Source organism: Pleuronectes platessa, chromosome 14 (genome assembly GCF_947347685.1).
Source record: "Pleuronectes platessa chromosome 14, fPlePla1.1, whole genome shotgun sequence".
In the NCBI taxonomy this organism is placed as follows: domain Eukaryota; kingdom Metazoa; phylum Chordata; class Actinopteri; order Pleuronectiformes; family Pleuronectidae; genus Pleuronectes; species Pleuronectes platessa.
Window position 1 is genome coordinate 17,209,633 of NC_070639.1, and position 17,380 is coordinate 17,227,012.

At 42.2% G+C, this 17,380-nt stretch overlaps 1 protein-coding gene across 5 annotated transcripts in view; it reads right to left on the reverse strand.

Moving 5' to 3' along the window:
- The window catches only part of pkp4 (plakophilin 4), a 74,168-nt gene that overhangs the window by 6,147 nt on the left and 50,641 nt on the right, over positions 1–17,380 (reverse strand). For all 5 annotated transcript variants that reach the window (XM_053439594.1, XM_053439595.1, XM_053439593.1 and 2 more), the window contains 9 exons: positions 15,160–15,330; positions 12,183–12,393; positions 10,848–10,980; positions 9,683–9,896; positions 3,417–3,600; positions 2,743–2,860; positions 1,920–2,111; positions 1,102–1,275; positions 708–858 (listed from right to left, as the gene is read on the reverse strand). In XM_053439594.1, coding sequence (XP_053295569.1) covers positions 708–858; positions 1,102–1,275; positions 1,920–2,111; positions 2,743–2,860; positions 3,417–3,600; positions 9,683–9,896; positions 10,848–10,980; positions 12,183–12,393; positions 15,160–15,330 — 1,548 coding nt within the window. The remainder of the gene's footprint in view (positions 1–707; positions 859–1,101; positions 1,276–1,919; positions 2,112–2,742; positions 2,861–3,416; positions 3,601–9,682; positions 9,897–10,847; positions 10,981–12,182; positions 12,394–15,159; positions 15,331–17,380) is intronic.

Here is a 17,380-nt window from a genome sequence, read left to right on the forward strand (position 1 = left end):
ACAGAGAGGCGAGGAGGAGGTCAACACACGAACACTGCTGTTTTTTAAACATGTTACATAATGTATAAGTGCACGTCTAAACTACATTAAACAATTCCTGCATCACGAATGACTTTGCTGGAAACTGCAGTGAGGTAGGCAGTTTTCCTAACTGACATTGAATTCCCACTACAAGGGCGTCTTCTGTTAAAAGAGTATTGCTCCCCCTATCTCTCCCTCAGCAGGGCAGCCCCACTGAAGGACCTGAATGCATGCAGCACATGTGAACAGTTCTAAAATGAAATAAGAGGTAATTAATTTGACATGTGAATAAAAACAAAAACAGTGGCCTTCCATAAACCAATTGACACATTAATAAATGTAAAAACATTCTCAGTTCATTATGAAACTGCATGAAGCCTGTACTTCACCCCAGAGGGATTGTAATGCCAGTGTTGGGTTTGCGTGTTCTATGTTACTATAAAAACATGGTGGCTTCTATGGAAAAGGACCAGTCCTCTGTGTAGATATGAAGGAATCCTTCTGCACTCATTAAAACACAATGATTGTTAAGTTCAGGCGATTAAACATTGATGAATTATGAATATGTTTTATTCCTGACAAAGAACCCCCTGAAATCCTGCACACTTTACCTTCATGTTTGCTATAATTTCATTCAGAAAGGCAGAATTCTGAAAAGTTTGCGGTTTGACAGCGTAATTTCTCACCTATGAGTTCCTTGTTCCTGACATCCAGTGCCATGTTTCTCAGCGCGGTGGCAACCGAACACACCACCCTGTCGTTATCCATTCGCAGCAGTTCCACTAGGATGGGCAGTCCCTTCTCCTTACGCACCGCTGCACGAATGTATGCTGCAAACTACACACACAAAAAAGGCATCAGACTGTAAAAAGGCTCGAGACAACAAACGCAGGGAAGTGCACGCTGCACATTTGGAGCATGTGTGATTTCAAGTGTGAAACTGAGCTGTTAACTCCTTTCTCAACAGTTGAACAGATGCTTTACTCCCTCACATCACATTAAACAGTGTATATACAATCAGAGGAGGATGTGTGTATTACTTCGTGTGCGCACACATACACACAAGCACTAGTATTGTACCTTCCAGTTGCCGGCTGACAAGTTCTGAAGAGACCCAGCAGCCCCCTCCAGAGTGGCAGGATTGGAGCTTTCAGCCAGTAGTGTTAAGTATGGTTTGACCACCGCAGGGTGCCACAACATCTCTGCTCCCTTGGGAGACTTGGAGAAGCCAGGGATGGGTCCCACTCCGTCCCACTGAGCACATAATCAAGTGTTTAGTCCATAATATACAATGTACAGTGGAAAATAGCCTTAAAGCGACATGATAACCATTTCTCTCTGACATATATTAACATAGATATGCCCAGTCATCGTTTTAGAATAATTCCGAAAAAAAATTTGAACTTCCATATCTATAATTTAATAGAATCATTTTGGGTTCTGTAGGTTTCTCATGTGATCGACTCAGCAGAACATGTTTTATTAGGGTCAAAAGTGTGAGTCACAGAGCTTCTCACAAAAATATCTTAATACTGTGGACAGAAACCTTCCGTGAACTTTACCTTTCACCAAAATCATCTCATTTTTGAGTGCAAGAGAACATCTGTGTGAAAAGTGAGGAAATTCCCTCCAGATGTCTCAGATTCACAAATCAGGAGGTCACCGTGACCCTGACCTTTAACCTCACATGATGAAAATCTAATCAATTCATCCTTGAGTCCAAGTGAACTTTCATACCAAATTTGAAACTTAGTGCGTCAAGTTGGGCTGTCGCAGAGGAAAAGAATAACCCAATAAGTTCCATTGACCTTGACGTACACATTGATTCAATATGAACAGTGTGAAGTTTTTTGCCTATGTTAATACTTTGCGCCTCTATTAAAAAGCACCTCACTCACCGAGTCTTCCTGCAAGCTCTTTTTTTTCTTCTTCTTCTTCCTGCCCCAGCAGCCGGAGTCCAGCTCTTTACAGGGCGACTCGTTGCCCAGTAAGCCATCCAGCTCTTCCCCCCCGATCAGCCGGGACGGCGGCATCTCCAGCTCCAGACGATATGACAAGTTCCTTAGAGTGCAAATACAGTTCTCCACAATCTGAAGGCCGGCGGAGGGAGGGAGGGAGAGAGAGAGAGAGAGAGAGATGAGTTTGGGTGGTACACAGACCTGCTGTTCGCTGCCTTACAAATCAATTAGATGCAGTGCCCATGAGCTTTCAGTTCAAAAGAATATCTGGACCAGAGCAAATGGATTTAATTCCACGCTGTTTGAGCTCTGTACAGGCTTTGCCTCACAGAATGTCAATGAGCATATATATGTTTGACAAAATTAATGGGCTCAGTTCCTACGGGAGATGATCTCCACAGTGCAATGAGCCTCTGGACTTTTTTTTACAGAGCACAGATGCATGTCTGAGAGGTCAGATCTCCTTTCTACTGCTACCACAGAAGAAAGATGCTAATATACTGTATAACAGGTCAATGAGCTCGTCTTCTGCATTGGATTCTGAAAGTCAAACATTGTGCAAGTATGGCTCGTGCATTGGATGAAAAAAAGCACATGAAACAGTTGCTGTTGGCTGCGATGAGGGTCATTTAGACTCAGGCAATCAAATGATTCAAACAGGGGTAAGTAGGATTATTTCCCAGAGCCTCTTATCATGTGGCAGCATGTTTTCCTCTCGGCTGAGTGTGTGTGTGTTTGTGCCGGAGCCTGAGTGGGTGCGTACCTTGCTGTCGAAGTCAGAGGTGTTTACACAGGCTTTGATGACGTAGAGCAGTGAGTCCACCAGGCCCTCGCAAACACGCATCTGTTTTCTGGCCTCCTCGCCGGCTGAACTCAGGTTCCTTTTAAAAACATCACACACACACACACAAATTAAGCCTTTGAGTTGAGTCTTTGTTCAACAAACAAATGAGCATACACAAACACACAAAATGACTGCTGTGTGTGTGTGTGTGTGTTTATTCCACTAGAATGTGTAATGCGGGTTTTACCATCCCCGCACACCATAAATAATGTATGAAGTGTGTGTGCGGAAGGGAGTCATTATAGCACTTAGCTGAGTAAATACCAAACTAAATATAACTAGATAAACACAAACCATACGCATAAATGTAGCTATATATAGGTGTGACTAAAGCTATTTTCTCTAAAGAATACACAGTTAATGACCTATAATGTAAAAATAGATTTTTGTTTTTAAATATTAAAACAATTATATATGACAAAGCAAAGACTAATCTGGAGCTGTTAAATGTAAGTGTGACTTTTAATAGATCTCTTAAAATGTCTTCACTGTTAAATCCTTGACACAGTACAAGCTGATTGCTGACTGGATGTAATAGCGTCAGAAGTCCACAGTGAGGTGCTAGCGCCCAGCGGGTTCATCAGGTGGTTCACCTCAGACAGCCTGTGGTGTTCCTCAGCACCAGTGACGAGTGGAACTTCAGCTTGTGGTCGTCGTCGAAGGTGGAGCTGCTCCACCCGGAGTGAGGGATGATCACAGTGTTGGTCAGGGTGGTTAAGGCGTCCCGGATGATTGTCATCTTCACCGCGTCACACGACGACAGGTTCCATAGAACCCCTGCAGAGACACACGTGTGAAAACACAGACACTGAGAGACAGGCAAAGGCAAACCTACAGTTGTGTCAGCTGTCATGTGCAGTTAGAGGAGCAAGCAACCTGCCTTTTAGTAACTCTGTGTCTGGGGATGTGTTCTAATGAACGCATACAAATACACAGAGACGGATCCTCAGCAGAAATTAACCACGACTTCAGCATCAAGGCTTCAGACTGTTCATATATCAATCTACATCTGAGCAGAATGTCCTCTGGGTGAGAGATATTTGCTTGTAATGAAAAAAGAAAGAGGACTCCACTGGGATCCGAACGGCTTAGACTCAATCATTTGAAATTAAGATATAAATAATGGAAAGTCTTTCCACCATTTCCAGCAGCACCAACCACTGATAATCAGGCACAGACCTGGCAGCCTTTGATGCTTCATCCGTCCAGGATTAGCCAGCATGTAGCATGTTCTTTTAATTAGATGGCTCTTGGTGCTGCTGGGCTTATAGTAATGCACTTCTGTGGGGCACCAGTCACCTTGGACGAGGCTAATGCAGCACACGCTAGAATCTGCTGTGAAGTACATAGGACTGAAACACAGCGACTGATACTCACGTCCAACGCTGCCACTGCAGTAATGTTTAAGGTGCATGTGCAGCGTGCATGCATGTTAGTGGCCTGAGTGTGATTACTTCATGACGTATGCAAGATATTTGCAATTCTGCTTTTGTTTCCGCTAACCTTGGCTTGTAAATTCAGACCATAGTGACATGACCTCAACAGTGCAGTGTTAAATTGAAATCTGTTGTGTTTTGTACACAAGGACGCCTCACTGCAAATAATCATCAGTTTTATAGATTTATTTCCCTCTGAACCTCATCGTTTCTTCTCTTAACACACTGTTCCTCTTTTCTCGCTGACAATTCAAGATTGATATTTGGGCTCCGGAGCCCAGATTCAAACACACAGCTGGCGAGAAGCTTAACAAACAAATACACATGGCTGCCAAGCAGCATCTCTGCCAGTTATTTAATCAAAAGTCGTTTCACTTTCTATTGCCCTTATTAAGACTGGATTCAAGTTAAATTATTCAGTGAAATATCATTACCAACATATTGAGGCAAAGCTGAGAATGAAGTGATATGTGGAGCTTGATCACAGTATGTGTGTGTGTTTGTGTTTGTGTGTGTGTGTGTGTAAAGTCCCCATAGCATGAATTATTATAGTTATTGTAACATTTTGAGGTGAAGACATGTTTTAAGGTTGGTTTTAGGTTTAGGCTTGGTCAAGGTAAGGGGTTAGGTTTAGGCTTAGTCACCAGAAAATCAAAGTAGGTCAATGTCATGTCTTCTTCTGTGTGTGTGTGTGTGTGTGTGTGTGTGTGTGTGTGTGTGTGTGTGTGTGTGTGTGTGTGTGTGTGTGTGTGTTGCTGTGTGCCTTAACTTTAGCATCAGGTGGGCTAGCGTCACAGCTCTGCCCAGGCGCTGGGATACATTTAAAATCAAATCACTCCTTGGCGCTCGAGCCCCGCTCCTTGTGCAAGCACATTCAGGCCTGTGTTTGTATTTCTCAAGGGATACTTGGATCGCCCTGACACAGGATCTCTAATGCAGAGATAACATATTTTCTCATGGTCGCTGACCCAACTTTTCCGGTTCCCTCTGCCTCTCTCAAGTTTCCTCCACACCCACTCGGATGTCAGTTTATAGAAGAGAAAATTCTTGGCAGGATTGCAGACTCCAGGTCCTGTAGCGGCAGCATCGGCGGCATGCCAGAGGAATCGCCAGGCAAATTCACTGAAGTGTGACTGACAAGGATGTAACACCTGCGGTAAATACCTGGAAGTGAAAGAGGAGAGTCCAAAACCTTCCACTCTGCTCAGTGGTGGGTTCTCTGGTGCCTTGGTCTAGTTTTCGAGACGCAGATCTAAGACCAACACCTGGGCCAGTGGTCTATCTAGAGCTAAACTCCAGAGAACACAAGGATGCAGAGGTTCAACCGGGTGATGGTAAAAGATACGAAGCTGGATGAGATAGACTCTGATGAAGCATTTATCCATCAGGTAAAACTGATAACTAGATGTTTCTAGCAGCTGATGGAATACAGAGAGGATGAATGTCAAAAGATCACAGACCAGGAACTGACTACATGCATTGGTTTTTCTGAAGACCCCAACAACCCATCATTGAGTGTGTCTGTGGTCCGTTACTCGCACCATGGGTTCTTATCAGTGGGCGTTTGCCAGATTTTGCTCTGCTCTACTATTAAATCACCAATTTCATGTTCCATTGTCATATTTGTTTTTAATTAACCACGAGCAAAACAGCAAGCTAACGACATCAGGACAAAAGCAAACCCAAACCCTTACGGAGACAGTTGCAACTTTTTTTTTTTTAAATCAGCCACACTCTCATTGACTTAATGAGCATATAAAGAGCTTCAAAAGGTTCATAGACACAGTTCAGACCTGAGGGATCGATCACATCTGGTATTAAAGTGTGTCCTGAATGTGTCTCCTGTGACCACTTGTGATTGAATGAATCAATGAAAGCAAAGCACTCAGATCTACTATGAAGAAAGATTTTGCCTACTGGAAAAAACAGAAATCATTCTGTGGTGTGATACCATGTGGCTACAGACGAATCCCTGTATGGTCACTGAACAGACTTATGAATAAGTTTGAATGAGTGTGAAACTGTAGCAGGTCAGAGGCTCAGGTAGCATCAGGGTTCACACAGCGAAAAATAATGTTGCAACATGCGTGTTGATGTGATCTGACGTGATCGTCTCTCAGGACGCGGTGAGGACGTATTTTGGTGCGTTCACACTTGTGCTTCATGGTGTCATGGTTGAATGACAGATAGAGATCACTTCATCAAACAAAGGAGCTGAATGTCAGTGGTCAGATCATTTTTGGGGCATTTTCTCCTTGACCTCGCTAGTTTATATACTTCAGCTTCGTTTGTGATAGACCAAAGTTTACACCATCAATCCAACAATCTGTCAAAACCACCAATAAAAAAGATTTCAAACTTCAAATACCAGTATTTTCCCTGTAACTTGACCCTGCAGGTATGATTTTGATTATTCTTTGGCAGAGAGACGTGCAATGCCTCTGGCTGCTGAGCAACAACAACACACCTCATGTGCTAGAACTGACAATTGTACAAATACTGACAATTTAAACCCCTATTATTATCACAATGATTCCAATACAACAACTACTCGTTTCACTTTTATTTACACATATCTGAATAATATAAATAATGACTCAGTCCCTAATGTCTGACTGGTCCTTTGACAGTGTCACCATCTCTTATATCCACTGGTCAGGATGTGATTGACTTTGTCAGGTGTAGCAGTTACTGGGTGGGCATTTACTTTGCAAAGCTGATCATCTAAAAAGAAATCCAAACAATTTATTAACCCTTCAGTTTTTGGGAGTTGAACCCGAAACTTCGTCGACGCTGCATTGACTAAAGCTCAGGCAAACAGATTGGAGTGAACTTCTGAGGTTAGTGGGCGTTTTCTCATTTTCTCTTTCATGCAGTGGAAGTCAGTAAACTGCTGCTTGTAGCTTTCACAGGATTTATCTCATGAATCAAAATAACTTTCCAATTTTTTTAGCCAACATACACAGAATTTCATACCCTTATTTGGCAACTGGCTTCTTGATGCCTGTCTGTTGCATGTGCGTGGGTGAGTTGATTGTTGAAGCTATAATGTGGTTTTATGGACTTGGTCTCTTACTTTTAAAGGCTGTTAGAGGACAAAGCACTAACCACAGCAGCTGCTTGAGGACAAAGTAAGATAACGGAGCAGAGATTGAGTTTTGCGACACAACAACACGACCCCTGACCCTAAAGCAACTGGCGGTCGACTATCCCAAATGAAGCATAGCTGACACCTCGACCTCACAGGGGAGTCGAGACGGAACCACTGACGCAAAGTCCTGACAACTGGTTGGCTTCATCACTTCCTCTGACAAACCTGCTTAAGTGCAATTCAAAATGCGAATGCGAGAAACTATGTTTTGGTTTTCCACGACGGTGTGTGACGTGAAAAAAAAGTCTGACGGGTGTAATGGAATGTATTTACAAACTAACAAAGGAATGTTCTGTCATGTCATGATTGTGTAGATGAAGTGAAAAACAAAACACCAATTAAATCACACGTGACAAAATTTTCCATGTCAAGGCAAAGAAAGTGCAGCAACGAATCCCACTTGTTATTCACAATCCATTTTTGGAAAGGTCACAGTTAACATGATACAATGTTTCTGAGAGTGAACTTTTTGACTTTCTGCTTTTGCATTCCCTGGGGAAACACTGGGGTTGTGTTAAGGTTAGAGCTGCCGTCTCAACACTATCTCAAACCCCCAAACAAAACTTCAGTTGACACATTGTACTTCCTCGTGTCCTCAGCAACACACCTGCTTATTTGAAGTCGATCGCATGAGCAGTTGTTGACACACACCCCAACAAAAATTCTCCAGGATCAATTGGAGTGATCTGTGGGTGGGTGAAGGATCTCCATCTGCCGCACTTAAACTGATGGTCATCCACTTGAAAGCTCATTATGTGGAATGTTGAGATCAGGTGTAATTAACCAGAGGTGATGCAGAAGGACTGACCTTTTCTAATTGCTCTCCATCCTGGGGCCTGCTCTACCAATTAGCCACAGCAAGCTGCTCTAGCCAGTGGATGGAAGAGGGGAAAAAAAAGAGCCCTCACTTAGAAGAAAGCTGCTGTCTCTGACTGTACAACACACCTTTTGAAATGTGTTTGAGATTTTTGGTGGTTTTAAGGCATAAACTCCTGTGTAGTTAATTGGGTTTTGCGCAGGAACAAATGTTCTCTTTTGCTCTCTTACAATTATATCTCATGCAGGATGTGTCAAGCGAAGAAAACAGACTCTTATTGAACTAGAGACATAAAACAATCTCTTCCTATAGTATACAAATGCTATTCAGTGTTTGTATTGTTTTCCCTCAGGAGTGCTGGTCCGTAACCCGAGACCATGTTCGAACTGCGGCTGAATTCAAGCAAAAACAGCCGACTCAGCCACCTGGGAGCCAAATGTCTTGGCTCGCTTATTTCTGTAGCACTCCACCCTGATCAGAAACAACAGGGATCTGTACCCTATTTTCCAGAGCTCAGACAACACACACACACACACACACACACACACACACACACACACACACACACACACACACACACACACACACACACACACACACACACACACACACACACACACACACACACACACACACACACACACACACACACACACACACACACACACACACACACCTTACAAAACCAAGCTGCACTAGATCTGATGGAAATAATGAGACTGACATGCAGACAGTCGGGGGACAATTGTCAGACAAGAGGATGAGCTAAATCTCTCTGCAGCCAAAGTAATAAAAGAATGTGAATCCTGTAGAAATGTGGTTTCATTTCTTTGCCCATATTATATAAGCAGAAGTGACGACAGAAGAACTAAATTAAAAATCAGCCCCCATGACCCAGTTCATGTGACATTCATGGTCCTACACCCCAACTGGATGCGTGTGCAGCACGTGGCGGTTGCGTTGCACAGGGGGCGTGTCTACTGCCAATTGTTATGTGAGGTTTAAATAAAAGTAGCCTATGTCCTCATCTAAATGCCAGGACTATACTGTATGAAGCCTTGCATCCTCTAGTCCTGCGCTTATAACAATAAAAACATTTTTAACAAAAATGAATTGATTCAGCCATCAGAAAGACCAGAGTACTTTTACTTTGAAACAGCAACAGGAAGTGTCGCAACATACTCAACAGAGAGACATTGAAAATGGGCGGGACCCTGACTCTCTCAAGGACTTGAATCGAGAATGAGGAAAAAATCAACAAGGAGATGGTGCTGATAATAGTAGTGCTAAAATTAATACTAAATATATACTGTTGAATGGATATTCGTATCATACATCCTTTAGATTTAAAATTATAAAACCGAGCAAAACATTGTGGACAAATCGAACGCACACATTCTATCAAAACTATCAATTCACTCCATTTTAAAAACCTCTCACAAACAGTTGTCTTACCTGTGACAAGCTCCCGCACTTCTGCATCTACGGTCTTTCTGAGCAGGCGGAGCAGAGCTGGGACGCCTCCAGCGTTCCTCACAGCGATCTTATTGTCGTCCATGGCTTTGCCATAGACGAGGTTCCTCAGGGCTCCACACGAGTTTTTCTGAACCTCAAGGACCTTGTGGTCTAGCAGGTCCACCAGGTGTTTGATTCCTCCCATCCGACATACCTACACATGAGGTGAAGATCACACAGCGTAATCAGATGAGAATGGTTCAGACTAGATCTTCCGGCATCAATTCATATGACAGGAGGAAAAACCCACAAAGAATTATTTGGAAAAGTGATGCCATTCTCCGAGCGCATGAAAAACAGGAGGTGACAGATTGAGAAGTTATAGTTAATATTTTCTTCTGGGGTAAAGAATAAATTCTACTCAAAACAAATTAAAATAATAGGCTTCATGCTGTTCATAGTGTAGAATGACTGATGTTGTTATTTTGTCAACTGAGAATAAAGTTACACTCGTCCTACTTTTACACAAATACTTACAAATCAACAAGTTCTTAACAGCTCAACCAAACAGTGATTCTTCCCTAAAACTTCCCACATGGTTTAATTTCAATAAATGTCCAAATAATCCCATATCTCACTAAAAACATAATGATAAGAGGGAAACTGAAAAATGTTTTATTACTACATACTTTGGTTTGTCTTCTTCCCTCTCCCATTAATAGTTTCATGAACCCTCAGATTTATTTAAAACTGTAAACAAATTAGTTCAAACTAGCTCGACTTCCAGCAGCTAAAAGAGTAAAATATTGCTTAAGCACTGATGCTTCAGTACTCATTATCTACTGATGGCATATATAGGAATAAATCCGTTCAGAGGGACCAGGCCAGTTTATTTATTTGCTATAAATCTCATTGCACAGCTAAAGCCTTTCTTTTCATTTCTCAAATGGTTATATCTTACTTTGGGATTTTGTTCACAACTCGTCTGATTAATTTATAGCTACGTTGCTGCATTTGAGTGCAATAAAACAAATGGCTAGATCTTCCATACTCAAAATAATGTAGCATCCGTCAGCATAACACATGAAATAATTATCATAAAATATAATGGTTGTATAACTTCACACAAAAAAAAAACACAGCGAGGGGTCAGAACAATGCCTACCTCAATCTTGATTCGATTATCGCCAAAGCACAGGTGCTGCAGATAGGCGGCTGCGTTGGCCTGCACCGAGGCGAAGTGATGCTGTAGCATGTGAATCACCTCCGTCAGCTCTGGGTCGCGCCAAGCAAACTCTCTGGAAGCAGGTGAGACAGAAACGTGTCAGCATGAGGACAGAGGTAGATAATAATGGCTCTGGAGGAGGTTTAGAAAATTACACTTACACTTCTACAATCAGGTCTTTGTTACAATCCGCTTGTCATAATTGAATTACTCCTTTTTTGTTTGCAGTTAAGAATGATTGTGCAATCTATCGTTTCTTGGCTGCTCTTGAATTAAATTAAACACAGAGATAGACTCCAACTAGCCAAGACAAAAACAAGGAACTCGTACTTAAAAGAGGAGCTACTTCTGTTGAATGGATATGGTTTGAGTATGAAAATAAAAGCCACACTTCAAATAATGCCGCAGACCATACTTCAAGACAACCTTAAACTCGACAGACCTCTTTTTTTACCAACTATGCAAGAATCATGTCAAACAGGATGGAGAGAGTGTAGGAACCGGAGCCACACAAGGTGCAGTCGAGTGCACAAACAAACCTCAGAAGTTACAAGAGGTGTTTGCCCACAACACAAAACATGAGAAAGAGTCAACTTACAGCTACAAAGATATGGCCTCAATTTACACAGTTGAAAAAAGTAATAGTGAAATTAGTAACGATATGTGTGGTTATCTGAACATGAAATCATTTCTATCAGGATATGGGATTTTCGGTCATATCACACGGACCTAGTTACTGATGCTTGCGTTGCGTGAGAAATGCTTTTACCTCCTGGAGTGGGCATTAGTGCCGTGAGAACCCAGACAGATCAAACTGCTTCCAAAGATTGAAAATACATTGAAATCTTTTCCTCGACAAATATTCTAGAGGATATTAAATAACCTGAGTCATGGTTGTAACCCTGGTGCAGTTACGTCAAGTAGTTACACTAGAGGGTGTAAACAAAGCTCCCAGTGTTCAAGATCGGGGGGTGGTTTACTGAAGGGGTCAACCTGGTCTGTACACTTTACACACGTCTATACAACAAAAGCAAACACAGCACTTCACTGCATGTGAGAATCTATTGTTAAATGGCCAAGGCAGAGCTCGAGCCAGTTTAATGCATGCTACTATCCTCAGGGCTCTGTGTTTGAATAGTAAGTGGACACCGCTGTTCACGCAGCAGAACAGGGATGCTTTGTAAGCAGAAGCAGTCCCTTTGGGCGGCTGGTCTGTGTATAATTCTGAGATTACATCGAGCAGTTTGGAAACAGAAACAAGCGACCACTGCTTACCTGGGGTCTTTCTGGATACTGTCTATGGAGGGTGAGCGAGTGGCACCATCATCCATAACAACAGCCTGGCGAGCGTAGTTTGGATCGGAGGGCCGGTACTGAGCCGAGCGATACGGATCAGCGTAGGTGGCCGTTGTGTTAAGAGCATAGTTGTTTCTTTGGTAGGTCATGGCACTGCGCTGGCTCGACGTCCGCTGGAGACTCCCCACCCCTGAGGGCCAAAAAAAAAAATAGCAAAAGAAAAAAAAACAGCACCGTTCAGAGGGAGGGTTCAAACAATAACACACACGTGAGCCAACAAAGTGGAGATTAGCAGCATTCAGACCTTTTCAGCTCGACTCTGAGCTTTTGCAACACCGGGAGCAGGCAACTTTTAACCAGGCTGAAAATACAAACATGCAGCGGACAGACTCAGCAAATTCTCAAATCTGGAAGCAATAAATGATGAGGATAAAACACAGCTCCCATGGTTTCCACAAAGCAGAAAGCAGTCCTCTTCAAAGGCCTGTTTGCTTGTTGTTTGGTTTTTACAAGACTGTGTTTTAGCCGGAGGGATCCTGCTGCTTTAAAAAAAAAAAGAAGAGGACAAGGAGGACTCAACCTGCTCGATGATCCAGAAATCCTTTCCTCTCACCGCCTTCTTGCTCCTTTGCGCCACTGGACTCTTTGGCTAACTTCGCCAGACGCAGCAGAGAGACAATGGTAGACCATGACCAGCTCCAAAGATACCCAGAGAAACACTAGTCAAGTGGAGGCATCACAAACACGCAGAGACATCAGTGCTCCAGACAAGGTCCAAAATTCAGCCTGACAGCATCTTGCCATGTTTTTTCCCGATCCGCTCCAAGTGAAATTATGACCTAGCTCTGCTATACAATGGGTAACAAACACAGAACTGCATAAACAAGCTGGTTGGATTTAGCCCTCCTTCTCACCCGAGCCACGTGATGTGTGGCAGTGTGACTGCTGCGCTGGTCAGATCTCTATCTGCTCTCCAACAGGACTGGGCATGTGCGTGCCCAGAATCTCCTCCTACCGGGAGCCAAGACATCAACTTGTGGGGCGGCTCCAAAAACACAATTTCTCACATCGGTGCACTTCTATCTTGGGCGGCAGCACTAGCATGCAATATGGTTACATCCCAAAACAGGTGCCCCAAACAGAGCCAAAGACACAGGAAGATAAACAACACAATGGTTGCAATTTCAAATCTGGGGTTGAAACTCCCCGTCTTTTCGCTGGGGATCAATATTTCTATTTAACTTAAAATGTAAAAAATCTGAATTGTTCCCACCTGCACAAAAAAGAACTCAAAAAAGTCAAAGATTGCACGAAAAGCCGATGGGAGAAAGGAGCCACTGAAATATTACTTTACAACCCAACAAAGGATCAAATTGGATTTTTCAAATGAGCCTGCTCGTACAAAGAGTCCATATTGAACACTCTCCTCGGCTCCACCCCACTTGTATTTTCCCAATATAGCCGGCGTAAACACCTTGCTCATTGTCTGCTGGGGCTTCTTTCCTGCATCAATAGCATTTATTGGTGAACTCATCGGTCTAAGCAGGTCACCGGTGTGCTAAAGGAGATAGGACTGAATAGTGTGTGCGTCGGTGCAAACGAAGCATGTGTGTCCGACACATGCGGGATGATGAGAGGAGAATGCCAACATCAGGAGAGCTGGCGGAGAGGAGACAGTGGATGTGGGTAACCAAGCTGTCCCCTGGCCCCCACATCCTTCTTCTCATTCTCAGTGCGACACACACATAATGGACCTCTTTGTGGCAGGATGACATATCAGTACCTGCCTATTAACTCATGTCTCACCCTTTCTGTCTCACAGTGGAGGGAGGGAGGGAAGGGCGGCAGTGAAGGAGAGAGTGACTGAGACGAAAATAGAACGCAAAAGCAAAAAAATAATAAGGAGATAAAACACATTGTGCTGAAATATGCTAAATGGAGCTCCCCAAGACAAATAAACCAATACATCAAGGGTCCCTAATTAAATGGAAGACAAAAGGGTTTATCTGTGCAAGATGAATAAAATAAAAGTACTTCTGATGCAAAAATGTGTCGGTTTAAAAAAACAAAAAAAAAAAAAAAAACATTACGAGGGAAGAAATTCAAAATTGCTCTGAAAAGGGTTTTATCTTAACCTGCATGACGGCACTGCATGAAGATATAGAGACAGCACCAGCAATAAAGAGAGAAAATGGAGGTAAATAAGGAAACTAAATTGAGTTTCTGGTGAGTTCGGGAATAATTTACAGCCTGATATGTCACACACTCAAAACAAAACACTGTGTTGTTTATTTCTCGACAGCAGCAGTTTCCTCACCTTTCTTTTGCACTGAGGAGCTTTTTTATTCGACAGCATTGATCCAACAGGGGGACAGCAATCACCAAAATAAACCTCATTCAGTGAATCATATGACTTCCCCTGAAAACAACACCTCTCCAACACTCAAATTCACAATATATATATATATTTGTATTTAATACGAATTTCAGCTTTGCAGTTGCAGGACAATGTAGCATCTAATGAGATATGTTGTTTACTGAAGATGAATTTAAGATCAAAATCACACAGACAATGTCAAGTTCAAAGTGATGACCTTACTAACAGGCCGCAAATAGTACAATTTGACTATTGTGGCGTGGCACTGGTCCAGCAAAATGACTGATTGTTTGACATTGCATATTTTGGATCAAATCCTCAAAACACACAGTCTTCAGATTATTGGAACCTATCTTCAGAAGACTGCAAGCAATTCTGTGTGCTTCTTCCTCTTCTATCCCGTCACCAATTGTTTAATTCTGACTAAAGTCCAACCTATCCAAACAAGTATTTTCAAACTACCAACAACCAACTCAGTTTGAATCCAGAACAGGACAACCTCTTTCGTTCAGACACAATTTTGTTCCATTGGTCCAGACCCCTGAATGGGCTTTCATCAAATAATAAGGCGGGACCAACCTGATGTGCTCCTGTAGAGGGTGCCCTGCTGGGTGTGGCTGGGGCTACGGTACAACGGGCCCTGGAAAGTCCGATCCTCGTAGATGGGCGCAATGTGGCGTTCTGGGGACATGGCGGACCTTAAGTCCTGACCCAGCTGGCTGTGTTGACTGGCGTAGGAGCTCCGTATTCCTGAAGAGGGGCATGGAAGAGTGGTTAGTGGATATGTAGTTAGTCACAAAATGGTCCAGTGCTTCCACAGACAGACTGTGAAATGAAGTGAAAGTGAGGTATAAATGGTTTGGAGGCTGTAAGACAAATAGATGTTAATCAACTGTCTTGTATAACTGTGAGCAAGACATTGAATGACTTCCAGCTTATATGCTCCAATTCTCTCTGGCTAGCAGCATCGATTATAACACGGGGGTGGAGTAGGGTTGTTTTATATGAAGTTAATTTATTAAATTAATGTGATTGTGAAAATCTATTTTAAGAGACTCGATACTCGCTTGAGTTAGGTTTTCAATCATATTAAGCAAAATGTCTCCTTTAATTGTTGCCACTGTATTATGGTAATGTAGTACACCTATTATCATACAACAGTAATGCAACACTTCCAAAAAAAAAAGCCGTCTTGAAGTTTACCGTAACCTCTCTCAAGTAAGGATCAGGTCTAAGTATTAATTTTAATAAATTATGGAAATGAACAGAAACAAGAATAGAAGGGTTAGGAAAATACAATATTGCATCGCTGACCCTTTACGTGTATGACAGTGAAGTCTGATATCGAAAACAACCTCTGGCAAATCTGATCACTCAGCCATTAAAGTGAAGGGAAATTAACTAAATTAAAAATCAAAAGCTATTTACAATAGCAGGTATCATTTCTAATCCACATTACATGGAGTTGACATGAGAACGACCCAAACACTATAATCGCACTCTGGTGGAAAAACAGTAAGTATGAGAGAGTAGAATAACAAACCATGTCATTCTCCTCTTGATTTGATTTTCTCATCTCAATAAAAAATTAAATAAAAAAACAGATATTTTTTGTTTATTTTCCAATTCCCTATCTGGTTTGTTCAAGATCATGCACTGTAAGGGCCGGGAGGCTGAGTATCACAATATGAGCGGATATAACTATAACTGTCACGGTTAATCTTTCTTCTTAAATTCTTAACACACAAATTGAGCTTGCGTTTGATATAGACCTGCACCACTTTTGCATTGGTGTGCTCTTTAAGATGTGGGGAACAAATAGACAGGAGCAAATAGTGAATACTGGGCAACATAACCGGAGAAAATATGAATGTGAACCAATCACAGCAGGTGTTGGGAAATGTGTGATACAGGAAGCAGCCTGAGCCTCTAATCAGCAACAGGCTGATCTGCCAGCGCTGAGAACAAGCAACACACAGGTGAGTGCTGCAATTATAACCCCCCCCTCCAGACTGATCACTATAACAACAGGCTGTGGGGACAGCATGAAGCAGCAAGTCCTGTCTGACTCAGACTCTGAGCAGATGTGAGACACGAACAGCAAAATGAGGTAACAGCATTATTTGATCCTCTGAATACTTGGATGTGAGGAAGCCAAGAAAGGCAGTGAGACTTCACACTCTCATCTCTAACCAAAGCAGAATCTTAATATCTAAACTAATTCAATGCATACAAAGCATATAGTGCATCTGTGTTTGCTTTTCACGAGAGTACATCTTCAGATGTTTCAGTCTTAACATTTCTCAGGTTTAGGTCAAACCTCTTAGTACTTAAATCACCATTTGTGTTTGTCTAGGCACTAGTGAGGCAGTCTCCTCAAGTACTATGACCATTATGAATCTGAACATTAGCATAGTGTGTCTCCTCTAAACAACTTGCCTCTTGTAAAAGTGTTTCAGATTCAGATCTTAATGTAGAAAGGCAAAAAGAAACAGACTTGCAAAAATAAAGCTACTGCATTTTAGGACAAATTAATTCACTGATTTGTTAAACATCTAATTGAGAAGAGAAAAGGATATGAACTGTAACAGCCAGATACTGTAACCACAACATAATTATTTTACATATAGTGTAGAATATTTGACTCAAGGTAATGTAGGACTGAATGTATGTAGGCGAGATCAAATGTACTCTGAATTACCCTGCTAAAGCTTTATAAAGCGGTGTCAAGGAAAATACATGATGATGATGATAATGTTATATGATACAATTAATATATTACAGAACAACTTTAGAGTAC